We start from the raw sequence: 14,014 nt of genomic DNA, 5'->3' as shown, positions 1-14,014 counted from the left end.
AATTAAAGCAATACTAAACAATGTTGCAGATGCAGTTTTGCACGAGGCACCATCTTTAGGTTAGAAGACTGCTCTCGTGGGTTAACCAAACCGGGGTAAAGAGATGGTCGCGGAATCGCTGTCTGCTAATCGAGGTCGGGCAGATGCCGAAACCGCTGACCGGTAAAAAAAAAAAAAAAAAAAAAAGCACGAAACAGACAAAACTAGGAACATACAATGACAGGGTCACAGTTGCTTTGAATGGTCCTTTCAAAAACGCGTGTGTTTGACTAGATGAATTCGAGCTGACTTCACGAACGCTTGTTCGTCGTCCAATGGCTAGGCCTAATTAGGCCTAATGTGCATTGTTCCCGGTGCACGCAAAAAGCACCCAAACGATGATATCCGGAGTTGTTTCGGTGGCCCGGTGACGTTCGTCGAGCAGACTAATAGATGTTCCGTGATTGACGTAACCTTTCGTTGCAACGCCGGCACAGCTACAGAGTTTGAAGCTTAGAGTTGCTCTACTTGAGCATGAAGTCGGAAGAGCCATAAACATGAATTTCCAAAATGGGAGATTCGTCATTTCTAAATTAAACCAGCTTGCCTGCAACCACTTACCGGATGAGAACAGCAGGGCGTCCTTTGAATGCCCGATCTCTAGCACGCGTTTGTTGCCTTCCGTAGTGCTTTGGCTGTGTGTGCACGTTCGAGAATCACAAGATATACCAGCATTCTTGAAGGTCAAGAGCTCGTGCTGAAGGCGGGAAAACTGAAGGACCTCCTGTTTTCCTAAGGCCTGCCTGTGACTGTAGACGGGTCCATATCACATGAGCGAATGACGTTTTAGCGAAGAGCGCCATTTAAGCGAATCAACGTTTTAGCGAAAAACGGGGGTGCGTGGTAAACACCTCCTCCTCCCCTCTCCCTCCCCCCCCCCCCCCCCCCCCCCCTCCCCGCGATGCGCTCACGCCGCTTTTGCGGTGGCAGTCTGAGATGGCTCGTCACAAAAATGTTAACCCACTTGGCCCACCGGTAAATGCCGCTTCGTGTTGGCCAACTATTCGCTAAAGTGTCTTTCGATGAAAAGTCGGCGTTTGCTAAAACGTCGTTTGACCAACTGAGTGCTGCTGACTGTAGACGCCCATCAATGCCACTTTGACTCTGTAGCTTGGGCAGTGGATGCTTCTACGTAAATAGCATATTCCGTAATCTAGCAGACATGTGGGTTGTGGTTTCAAGCGAAAGGCACTAGAAAACTAAACTGATGCGCTTTCGCTTTAGAGTCCGATTTCAAGAGCATATGTAAGCTGTGCTCCCGGATATTTATAAGTTTAACAAATCAAAGCACAGCTCACTGATCGAACGATTCGCTTCCAGTTAGCAATATGACAAGTGGTTGGTAGTTTGAAACCGAGGGACTAAAATATCTTTCCGTCAAGTTCTCTTTGCCTGTGTATCAGGCACGTAGCGAGGATTTTGATTTGGAGGGGGGGGGGGGGGGGGGGGTGCCCATGACAAAATGCTGTATGACGGGAATGGGGGGAGAGGGGGCCCCAGCAAAATGGAAAGGGAAGATTTCTGGGGGAGGGGGGCCGGGCCCCATGCCCCCCCCCCCCCCCCCCCCCTTGGCTACGTGCTTAGTGTATATGTATGTTGTATATATCAAAATACGGCTCAATGTATGACTAGCTCCTTGCCAGGATGTGGCTGACCTGAAAGTTATTGCACAGAAGGGAAACGGTTACTATAGTCGGTGACAGGTTAAGGGTAAAGTGGATCCTCCTACCACCTTTTTCCGCTTTGGCAAAGCAAATGCTGGAAAGGACCTCCTCTCCAGCGTTCGCTCTGCTAAAGTGGAAAGAGGTGGGAGGAGCTTCCACTTCACTCTCGCGTCAGCGCGTCTCGCGGCATCTTACGTTAACCCGCGGCGACGCCAAGACGTACCTTGGCGGTGGCGGAAGCTCCGAAAAACCTACATAATGACGAACACGAAAGACGTCGTCAAATTTGTAAGGCTCCGATGCGACAAAATCATTACCACCGTCGCTGCATCGGCTGTTCCGCCATTGTACAGTATGCTCGGAGCTTCCAACAACTGACTCGCGGCAGTCGCAAAAAAACCACACTCCATACCAAAATAAAAAGAAAAAAAAGAGACAGGAGTAAATCGTCTGCGTGCTTCGTGACACCCAGTAGCTCCGCTAGCGTTGCAACGAAAGGAGACGAGAAAGACGGTTTCCGGAGGTCGCCGAAGACGGGCCAGCCTGGTTGACTAGGAGGCGGACTGGTCGCGGCGTGTGCGGCCGCTACTCCTTGGCGGAGCACGAAGGGGCCTGAAAGCTGTCCTGGAGGTTGGCGTACGACCTGGCGCCCTTGGCGAGGCTCAGGTCGGTCGGGTACCCAACCACGGGCCACTGTCACTGTAGCCGGGGCCAGTAGTTGGACGACAGGTCGGACGTCTGGCCCGGGACTTGCACGGGTACCGTCACGCCCGGGGAGATCACACCTGCGCAGCAACGAGAGTCGTACTCGCGGACAAACTTCTGCGCGCGGATCGACGGAGCATCGACTCAACCCCACTTGGGCAGCGAGGCTAACATCAAACGTGTGAACGCTGAAAACGACACAAGTGTGCTACAAATACTACACAATTACAGAAACACAGCGATAAAGGGAAAAGCACATTACTGCAATGTGACGCTGCCAGATACCAAACACTGCCTCGGCCGCTATGGCTATGCGCACAGGGAGCGAACAGAAGCATCCAGCAATCCATATACAGTTGAGCAACATATTTCCGGTAATGAAGTGGCGACCACAGATACGGACGCGTTCGATGTATGCGAGCAAGCCAGAGGCTTCGGCGTCTGTAAGCTCACACTGTCGTGTTATAACCTTTGGCAAACAGTGCAGCCCTACATTTGGCTCTGTGTCACTCTGCTGTGCAGAGGAATTGCTTCTGCTTCGGCAGCCGAACATCGCGCACATTGGCATGACTGCACCACTGCGACCGTGACCGCATACCAGAAGAAAGAAATGTGCACTGTGTGCTCCGCAAACGCCGTAGCGACGCAGTCAACCCGTACTAAAATGTCAGATCGCAGCGGTTTCGGTTTGGATGCGCGCGGTTCTAAACTTGTGGATAGTTCAGATCCGCGCGAATCCTATCTGGTATCACGCGGTTCTTGGTGTAACCAGTCGGATCCAGTGCGACGCAACGCACTGGAACCGCACTGTGATGGGTGGATCCGGTCCGTTCCCCTTGGTTCCAGTAGGGTCGGTAGGGGCTCCTTCCAGCCAGCGGGCGCGCACATGCGTAACTGGAGGAAGGAAGGGGGAGGGGGGGGGGGGGGGGGCGGTCGGCAGGGAGGGGAACTTTCGCGGTCTCGCAGGCGTTCTCCGCGCGCGCGCCTCGCATTGTCTGTTGCAGTCGGCGGCAGCGCCCCGAGAGTTTAGGTTCCTCTTCGCTCTCGTCGGACTGTCGGTCGGCGCTCGCCCGGTGGTGACGTTTGTGCTGCGGGCGCACGGATACTGACAAGCCCATCGTTTCCCTGGATGGATACCCACTGACCTCGTCTTTGAATCTTCGTGCAGTGTGAAACTGCCGACCCATTGCACTTTGGTTCGGCATCTGGATGCGCTTGGCGCTGGTGTGCTTGGTGACAATACTTGGACAACTCGGATACCGCTTGCCCGCCGGAACTTCCCAGGCCCAGGCTATTCCGCCTGGGCCTGAAATCGTGACGATCTCTCGCTTGTAACGGCTAAAGGCATCGTGCGAAATACTTTTGTAGAATCCAGTGGTGAGCGCAGCGGGAATTTCGGCGGCGCAACACCTGGGTCTGAAATTGGGGCACCGGTTGGTACTGCGCTAACCAGTGGCTCTGCAGACTCACCGGAACCAGCCGGTTCCGCCTGGATGTAAAATTAGGGCACCAGTTTGTATCCCGTCTGGAACTGCGCGATTCCAGGCTGGATACAAACTGGTGCCCCAATTTCGGGTCCAGGCGGAAGCGGCATTTTTCATCCCGGCCTGTATCTGACATTTTCGTACGGGTAATGCAGCAGCGGCCAACGTTGCCGGCGCCGATCCCGGAACCGTGTCAGTACCTGGTAATATATCCCATAAGCCCCGGCTGTGAAGTCTGTGAAAACTATGTGTATTTCATTTGCGCGGAAATTTTACGGCTCACTCCAGCGCGTTCCATCGGTTCTTCCGTTCTCTTTACGAAAAATTAAAATATAAATAAATAAAATCTTAAAATCCGAATTCACCATGCCCTGCAAAGCGTTTCTGGTCTTTATTTTTTTCCCAATTTGCATTGCGTTTGTTAGATTTACTGTATGGGACTCTAGCAACACATTAAAAATATAACGAAGAAACCTGATAGGTTTTGAACATAATAGTTAAACGAAGTTGAGAATTCTGAGCACATTTTCTATTGTTGATGACATCATTGGGCTGAACCAACAGAGAACTGAAACGACAAGAGCGTGAGACAACCATGCACGATCTTCCTGCTTGCTGGAATTACCATCCAGTTATGAAGATGTGAACCAAAATATGAGTCAGAATCACGCGCTTGAAAGAATCAGAAAAGGTCACGTGCGCCAATCCAGCCAGTCCTACTTCTAGAATTCACTCTAGACCAATGCCGTCACTGAACGCTCGTGTTTGACACTGATAAGCACGCGCTTCGATGCAGCATTTGGTTTTCTTCGTTAAAGCCCCTCTAACCTGGGAAAGTGGCGCCATTCATTGTTATGGAAAGGCTCGAGACACGTGCCACGCGCTACTTCTGGGTAGAACATGGCGTCTGAATTCTAGCTCAGTACTGCGCTGTACAGCCATAATCTTCTCGAGGGCTGCACGTTGCACGTGCCTCCTGCATCGACACACTTTGCGCTACTTTTAAAACTTGAAGGGGCTTTATTCTTCGTCCCTTTGCAGTGTCCCTTTAACGAAGTGCGGTCAGTGCACACAAAAGAGCCAATGCCGGATGTCCGTGCCCTACGCGAGCAGCTTTCCGTTGCATTTGCGAGGAGAGGAGCAGAGCGCGTGCACAGCTTTGATGAGTTCCCAAGCACGCGCTCCCGTACTTTTGGCCAACGATCTCAGATCAGTTCACAAGCTCCATGAAAGAGCGGCGTTCGAAATTGGTTTTCTGTTGCTTGCGACGAAGTGCAGGCGAATAGCGTCCCCATAGTGTACGTCACGAGAGCCACGAGTGAAGTAACCCTCGTGACGTCAAACGGGCACACCCTTCCCTCCCCTCCTCCTCCTCAAGAGCTGCGCTCTAATTCGGCATTACAGGGAATTGTAAACGTTTTTCATTTTTTTTTTGTTTCCTTTCGCTCTTAGTCACGCGGGTTTCATATTTGGTATGCAGGACGCAAACATAATAAACCACATCAACCTGGAATATGCGAGAAAATATAGGTGAAGCAAAACAAGATTTTTCCAGCTGCGTGGAGAGATCAAAACGATGTTTTAACGATACCACAAGTGACGACATTCAAGATGGCTGCGCCCTTGTGGAAAAGATGCGTAGCACGTGGCTTCCTGCTGCATGTCATCAACAATGCACCACCTAAAGGCACGCCTCTGTGAAATTTCACTCCCTTTAATGGTTTACTTATACAACTTTTTTTTAGTGCTAGAATGGAGCTGAGAGACACACGCTGTAAATGTATTAAGTTCTTCCGCAGCATTGTTGCCAATGTTAAACCCTCGCCGGGAAACTGAGGGGAGAGGAGGCGACAAGAGTGCGCGGTGTCATCAGAACGCCAGCTCTGACTGCATGGTATGATTACATGGTCCGCGTTCGAATGCTAACGCGGAACGCTGAACGACGATGTTTGGGAATCGAACGCGTTCGAAGTGTGAGCAGAAACAAAGGCAGCTACTGTGTATAGCTTCACGTCTACCCACTAACCGCTCCAATCAGAGCTCGACGTTCTGACGTCCCTCTCGTCTCCTCCTCTCCCTCAGTTTCTCGGCGCACATGCGGAGAGCAAGTCGTCTGGTTCTTGCGCATGAGCTGTGGTGACGTCAGAACGACGCCGAGCTTTGATTGGCTCTGATTAAAAGGATACAGTCGATACCGGTTATAACGAAGTTCGTTATAACGAAATAGCGGCTACAGCGAAGCGATCACGATTTCTCATTCCCTTTTGCATTTCGTTATAACCGAAGTCGGTTATAACGAAATAGCGGATATTGCGAAGTAACTTCCGAATCCTGTTGTCTTCGTTATAACCGGTCTCGACAGTAGTGGATAGACCTCAATGCTATAGATGCCTCGAGCAATACCCACTATTTTTCTCAATCAGCCAATAAGAGCTCGGCGTTCTGGCAGCATCGCAAACCCTGTGCTGCAAGAAGCAGACAAACTTGCGCTCCGCATACTACGTCTCATACATAGTAGGCTCGTTCGATTTACCCGCACCTCCTGCACCGGTGCAGAAAAGTGTAGGGCAGTGTACTTCCGGTCGGATCCCAATACACATACCGGAAGTACACTGCCCTACACTCATCTGCACCGGTGCAGCAGGTACAGGTACTGTAAATCGAACTAGTGTACAACGCTGCTAGAGCTTCTGGCGCGAGCGCCTGGCTTCATCTGAATTCTTAGCACTTCTCATTTGCGCGAAGGAACGCGTAAATTAACCGCGAAATCAAGCCCCACGCTCGCGTCGGCAGATCTGACATCGTTGTGGGAAAGAGACGCCAAACGAAGACACACGCGCTCAGGTAGCTTTCGCCGTGTTCCAAAATTTACTCGATCTTACTCCAGGGTAAGGGTTTTGTACCCTTGGCGTTCTAAAATTTACCCGCGTCCAGCATTTTTCAATCTGCTGTCATGTGATACGATCCGCCGGAGTAATTCGGATCCATTTGGGTAAAATTTGGAACACGGCCTTTGACAGCGTTGGAATCAGGGGCGTTGGAAGTATTCGGAAGAGATGAAGCGGCGGTCGAGGGTGGCAGTAACTAAAACTGCCGCCACTAGAAGAAAAACAAAAGGAGGGGGGGGGGGGGGGGGGGGAGTTTGTTTGTTTCGACTACAGTGGTTGAAACACCGCGGAGACCAAAACAGTCCTTGACAACGTGGTACAAAAAAGGTGGCGCTAAGTAATAAAGCTCTCGTTTGCCTTCCCACACCTCGCCGGTGATACGTGTCTGACGAGACCTCGACGCCGTGGTTCTGAAATGTCCCGTTTGAGAGCAGTAGACGCCGGCACCGGGCCTCTCACTTGACAGCATGTACGCTCGTGTTTTCTTAAACACGAGCCCATTGCCGTAGCGAACGACTCGGAGCAGTAGTGAACGACTCGGAGCAGCAGCAAAGCAAGAAAACATACCTACTTAAAAAAAAAAAAAAAAACGGAGACAGGGGAAAAGGAAGGGACAAACACCAACGAAATGTTTGTCCCCTCCTTTTAACCTGTCTCGGGTTGTTCACTAGGTGTAGCCTGTCTGTGCCCCAACTCTTCTTTGAGGACGTACCTGCGGCTCCGTGGGGGCTTGCGCCGCTGACGGCGTACGCGGCGGGGTGGCCCCCGGCGATGGCCCCCTGGGCGGCCTGGTTGGCCGACGCCCTGGAGTAGGCCCCCAGCCCCAAGGTGTCGTGCAGCATGTAGGAGTACGAGGCCGCCGCCGCCGCGTCCCGCTGCTGCTGCTGCAGGCACTGGCTGGGCCCCATGCCGGCCGCCATCGGGCTGCGTCATGTTGACATGGAACGAGCACGTCGGCAAGGCAGCTCCAAGTGGAGTGGACAATAAAATTCAAGATGATTTAAATTGCGATCTAAATTGTGGTTTAAGTCACGATTTAAATCACACTGGACTTACTACGATAATTTAAATCAAACTTTTCCCGCAAAACCGTCGGACTTTATTTCTGCCCTACGCTGCGTTCGTCAGTTCCGACATGTCCTATTACAAGCAGATCAGAAAGCCAAAAAAAAAAGCAAATAAAGCTGTTTTTTTTTTTTTTTTTTTACCGTCTAAAAGATATCAATCTGTTTTTGTTCCTGTGTTTGGAGAGGGGGTTGTATACATAACAATATAATTAAATTAGTTCAAATGTAAACAATTCTCCTTTTCAATCAATTTGCCGTATTTAAATACGTATGTTGATAAAAAATCATTTTTATATCTACGGTCATTTAAATTAAATTAACCTGATTTAATTTATATTTTTTAAGATTTTTTTTTTTATGGTTCCCATCCTGGAGGTGCGCATGCAAACAGCATATACAGTGGGGGCAGCGACAACCTGAAACGTCGAGGTTACCATAGAACTCTCGGTCTGTCAAAACCGGAAAGGATATATACCAGGGAGCGAGACACAAGAGATATGAAGAACAAACACAGTGATCTGATTGTCACAGGGTGTCGAACCGGAACTAAACTGAACCAAAAACCGGAACCGGACCGTTATTTTTAGCAAAAAAAAAAAAGAAAAAAAACTGAACTGAACTTAAATCGTCACCGCCATCTTGGAACTGAAACGTAAGTGAACAAGAAAATAAATAAACGATAACCGCTTCAAGACGGTTCACGGTAATTTTTATTGTTATTATTATTAGCACCAGGAAATGAATTTTTGGGAATAAAATATTGAAAGTTGTATTTCCAAATCGTCATATAAAGAATTGCAGTGTATAAAAACTGCGGGTTTTTGGCGCTTTTCTATTGGCACTACGATTAATCACATGTCACGGGGTCACGTGACGTCATGGTGTCAAGACATGCTGTCAAGTAATGTCGCGTCACGTGATGTCTTGACGTAACACGACGTGACTCACAGCGTTAGGTCGACTTAAATTGTGAACGCCACTAGGCGTATTAGCGTTGTTGACACCGCGAGGTCACATGGCATCACGACTTCCCTCCATGAGTCACCTGAGAACGTTACGTACTCGACTGTCATGAGCCAGAGTCGAGCGCTCGGGTTTATTATAATCAGCATTCCCAAACATTCGAGTAATGGCTCATGTTGATGCGAAAGCATTAACTGTCTCACGCAGCGAGCTGACGTCATCAGTTTGAAGCGCGAAAACGGCACTTAGTTTTCGCGATCCCAATAGGAGTGAAGTAAAGCTGATAGATTTCGCCTTCGGTTCCATTGGCTGGCGCGCGTCGACGGGGCTCCCAATGGCCGCTTCGGTTGTCAGTTTCCACGACCGCTCACCCCATGGCGCTGCGTGTCTCTCAGCGCGCCGCTAACACGGAGCGTCCAAGGTCAGCGTGCCCAGGGGAGCACACGCGTTGACCGGCAACGAAAAGTACGCAGCAGACGAAAAAGGGAGAGGAGGAGCGGACGAGCGGCTTGCGTGCTTTCGCATTCACAACTCATTAGAAATTTTTAGGTGTACCTCGATCTTTTAAATCAAAGCTGAGAATAGCCGAACTGTAACAGTGTCTGAAGCTCAGACTATGCTCTATGCTTTGCCATCCCCAGCGCATGACCATGATGAACCCTGACGATATATAATGTGTGTCAGATCACGCAGCCGCTTGTTCTAATAGACCGACAGCTAAATTACGCAAGCATCGAGGAGAATGAAGGGAATGTAAGTACACGCGCTGCACGCGCTAGCCTTTTCCGTTTAAAAGATTCGCAGTAAACAACCAATAGAAGAGGGCGTTTACAAACGCGCGTGCAGGATGCCCTTTGTTTTAGGCCTTTGCTTTAGAACAGTTACTGCTGCAGACGCCAGCACAAACAGCGCTTATAGCTACACTCGCAACATGCCCCTTGGTGCTTGGGTAACTTAGTAGAAGGTCTATAGCGAGTTAAAGGGAAGATGGGGCACTTCTACATTTGAGAAAAAAATGCTTGAATTGCGTTCATTTGGCCTTTAGATTAACAGATATCAAAATTGTATTTCAATGCGAAGCGCCGGAGAGCCATACGAGAAATTTCAAAATAGGACTGAAGCCCCGCCTCCCTAGCCTTGGGCAGCCAAAAGAGCCGTCGATGACGTAACGGACAGCGACTGTCTTTCGCGTTTTTCTCGCGTTTAACAATACTTACGCAGCAAATGGTTTGGGTATTCGGGCTCACGGGATAAAAATACACTAGAATTCACTTCTAACTCATTTTTTCCAAGAAGCTCCGTAGCTTCCCTTTAAGGAGGGAAAAGCTGTTTCTTTATGTTATTCTGTCTGCGTCTGCCATTGCGCGGAGAGAAAAACTAATGAGTGTTTTACACGTACAAAATGTGTTTTACAAGTACAAGATTGTTGTACGCCCCGTTTTACATGTATACATCATTGAGGCACCCAAACATGTTTTTGTTGTTGATGAACTGCCTCAGAATATTGTCCCCGAGAAGGGAAGCATTTGAAGGACTAAAGACGAAACGTGACCTATTAATTCGACGTTTCGGGAGTCTTTTCTATCTTTCTTTTCGGGTATCCCACCCGAAAAGAAAGATAGTACAGTGGCCTCAGAGGAACAGCCGAGCAGTGGCAGCTGTTAAAAGACTCACAGGAGTGTCGTTCTCAAGTTCTTCCTCAAGCCTCGATCACCTCCGTATTTGGTTTCAATTTCACAGCTTTGAGGGGGCAAGATAAAATTAATGGAGGATTACTGTTAACAAGTGACACGGCTTTAATTGTCGAATTAACACCCCCCAGTGGAGGAGGGAGTCCCTCAGGAATTAAAAAGTATTCTATAGAAAAACAAAAACAAAAAAGGGTGGGGGGAGAGGGGAGTTTTAGAAACATACTGTATTATAAAGGTTCGCGTCTGCCCCACATCTTTGGCACAGACCAGGGAACCAGTTCAGTTTTCTGGTGAAGAGCGATGTTAGTAACACTAGCAAAAGTAGATGGCGAAATTGTAAAGTAAAAGCAGTCTCATGGTGATATACGGCAGCCTAATAAAATGTTAGAGCGCATGACTGATAAAGCACAGACCAGTAAAGTGAGGGCACAAAACAAGTGCACGAACAACCGAATATGACATTCGCCCGAGGCAGTATTTTGCAAAGTTTAGAGTTCACGCAAGCAGATGCCCGAACGTGATTGATTTATATTAGGATTAAAACACTATTCGTCATTCCATGCTTTATTTATGTGTAATTAGGAATATCGTTCCATATATGTAATTCTTCTTTTTTTTCAGTAATGCATCGTATTTTGGATTCTCTCGAAGAATTCAATTTATTATATTTCTTTGTCTGCACATTTTGTGTACCTCCCTTCAGATCTATCATGTGAGTTCAAAGTCCCTTTTGGCATTGCCTAAATATGCATCATTAGTAAATTCACCCCCAAATTATCTGCAAATTTGCGGGAAAGCCTCAAATTTGATATATAAAACTATGTGTTCCTAAAACTTATATGCCCTCTCAAACATATAGAAGTAAGTTACTGCCTCTTTTCTGTGATGAACACCGACTTTATCTGTCTGTGGGCTGGACAAAAACAAAGTACACAGGGGTGCGCGGCGGAACTACGACATTTGCCCACACAGACCGTCAGAAAGTGACCAATCAAATATCTGCTATGTCGAGTAGAGCATGCAATACTACATCATTCTATGGTAACCACAGATCATCAATTAACAAGGGTGATGCCTATTTTCAAATTAAATTGACCGGCGTCTTGTCAGGAACCAATATCAACAGCCAGGCTATGCGCAGTTTATTCTGTATAAAAAAATGTTCACATGGGTACGTGATATTTTAAGCCAGATTCGATCTGAGTACTTAGGTACGTATAGATGAGAATGAACAATTTTGATCACTTCTTTCAGCGTGATTCTTCCCCAGCATCACAGTGCTCAGTGTAAACAATGTTGGTTGGGGAAACAAGCAGTGTGCTTGCCACTCGGTGTTTCTATCACAGGTATAGACTGAAATGGCTTGTCCTAAAACTTCCGTGCAGTTTTAAAAATATAATTGCTTATAGCTCACGTCATCATATATATTGTGCAACGTAGTTCGTAAACTATCTTTCACAATATATAGGGCGACGAAGTGCCCATTTCATGATTCTGTGTACTGTAATTGATTCCTTAGTTCAAAAACGTAACTGCGATTCGATTTTTTATACTGCGACGGAAAGTTTAATCACTGGCATTTTATGGGACCTACCACACTTCATGACAACCTTTGGATGCAGGAAAATATATGAGTGAGGTAAAGAAACGGATGTTGAGTCGTATAAACACGACGTCTTGTATGTTATTCTATATTTCTTTTGCAGTTTCGTCGAAACTAATTAAGGAAATTTCTTATTTTTGTTACCAGAAAACAAAAGTGGATTGTACGAACGACAAAAAAGCTAAATATATTTACTCGTTTCACGGCGGAAACAGTCCCTATTGCAAAAACAACGCGGAAAGTATAATCTCAATTTAGTTCAATAATGGTTCAAATCGATTTGAACCGTTATTCTTGCTCCCCGGTACTGAACCAAGTGCCGTGAACCTGGACTGAACCGACAAAAGTTTGGGTTCGACACTAGTGATTGAGTCGATTGAAGAAGAGTGGTTGTTTGGGCGAGTTGGTTTGACATCTTATACAATCTTGTGCGCAATAAAGACGAGGACAAAAGCAGAGAAGAGGACACGACAAGGCGCAACTTTCAACTGAATTTTATTGAAAACGTGTTCCGGTGTATATATAGTCTCAACCCTCGTTACAATGACAACAAAAAAAAAAAAGACAAAAGTAAAGGGAAAAAAACACCATGACAGAGCATAACTGGGAAACAACACTATCTCGTTCTCAGGAAAAACAATTCCTTCTCCGATAATGCGATCGACGTTATAGCAACACACATGTCTCCTAAATAATCAATGTGCTCGGCTTCTATGATTTCGCGTGTTACCGCTGACTTGCATTTCCCAATTTTTACGCATTCATCCAACAGTGGGGTACAACCGCATGTCCTGCAATGCAAGTCAAGAAAGCCACCGTTCTTTTTTTTTTTTGCACGTTGTTATTGTGCTCGCGAAGCCGATCATTCAGGCAGCGCCCCGTCTGCCCGACGTAGTGGCTTCCACAGGACAACGGAATGCGGGATCAAAGGTAAAAAAAGTTTTTAGGTACGTAGATGATTTTTTAGTTTTCATCGCATCTGACACAAAAGCTTTTGAAGCAGAGGCTGTCAAAACCCTGACCACTTTTAAGGAATGTTTTGGCCCACTCGAGGTCACGCATGAGATAGCTGTGGACAACACTATTCGCTTCCTTGACATCAGATTTTTATTTCTCAACGACCACATCTGTTGGTGCTATGAGCCACGTGCGAATAAGCCGTTACTTCCCTTTCATTCAGCCCACTCGAAGCTAGTCAAAAGGAGTATTGTTAACCTGTGTTTCACCAATGTACTAAAAAAAGTCCTGTGAGCATTTGATCCCCCAGGGTTTTAATCAGCAAGTTTTGCGCTTGCTCGCAGCTGGGTATCCAAAACACATTCTTGTTGCGGTCGCGGAAGGCCTTCTAAGAAAGCGCTGTCTCGTAGAAAACAATGAGAGCCAGCCGGTAAGACAAAAAGGAAAAGTTGTTGTGATTCCGTATGTACACCGAGTGTCGCACAATCTATAGAAAATAGCAATGCGATCAAATGTAAAGGTAGTGTTTTCTGCGCCCAATAAGCTCATGGAACTGTGCAAACTATCAAAGCCTGGCGTGCGTGCCAAACACGGATGTGAAAAGAAGCACAGAACGAAATTTGTCGACTGTACAGATGGCGTGGTTTACCGCATTCCGTTGTCCTGTGGCAGCCACTACGTCGGGCAGACGGGGCGCTGCCTAAATGATCGGCTTCGCGAGCACAATAACAACGTGCAAAAAAAAGAACGGTGGCTTTCTTGACTTGCATTGCAGGACATGCGGTTGTACCCTACTGTTGGATGAATGCGTAAAAATTGGGAAATGCAAGTCAGCGGTAACACGCGAAATCATAGAAGCCGAGCACATTGATTATTTAGGAGACATGTGTGTTGCTATGCCGTCGATCGCATCATCGGAGAAGGAATTGTTTTTCCTGAGAACGAGATAGTGT

The 14,014-nt window shown here is 47.6% G+C and overlaps 1 protein-coding gene across 3 annotated transcripts in view; it reads right to left on the bottom strand.

Annotated features, from left to right (window-relative positions):
* Positions 1-1,609: 1,609 nt before the first annotated feature.
* Positions 1,610-14,014, bottom strand: part of LOC8050834 (paired box protein Pax-6) — a 60,787-nt gene continuing 48,382 nt past the window's right edge. For all 3 annotated transcript variants that reach the window (XM_040216925.2, XM_040216927.2, XM_040216926.2), the window contains exons 8-9: positions 7,493-7,704; positions 1,610-2,488 (exon numbers count right to left, since the gene is read on the bottom strand). In XM_040216925.2, coding sequence (XP_040072859.1) covers positions 2,400-2,488; positions 7,493-7,704 — 301 coding nt within the window. In that variant the 3' untranslated portion in view covers positions 1,610-2,399. The remainder of the gene's footprint in view (positions 2,489-7,492; positions 7,705-14,014) is intronic.

This window comes from Ixodes scapularis, unplaced genomic scaffold (assembly GCF_016920785.2).
Source record: "Ixodes scapularis isolate PalLabHiFi unplaced genomic scaffold, ASM1692078v2 PGA_scaffold7__128_contigs__length_106722199, whole genome shotgun sequence".
In the NCBI taxonomy this organism is placed as follows: domain Eukaryota; kingdom Metazoa; phylum Arthropoda; class Arachnida; order Ixodida; family Ixodidae; genus Ixodes; species Ixodes scapularis.
This window is presented reverse-complemented; position numbering and strand designations above follow the sequence as displayed.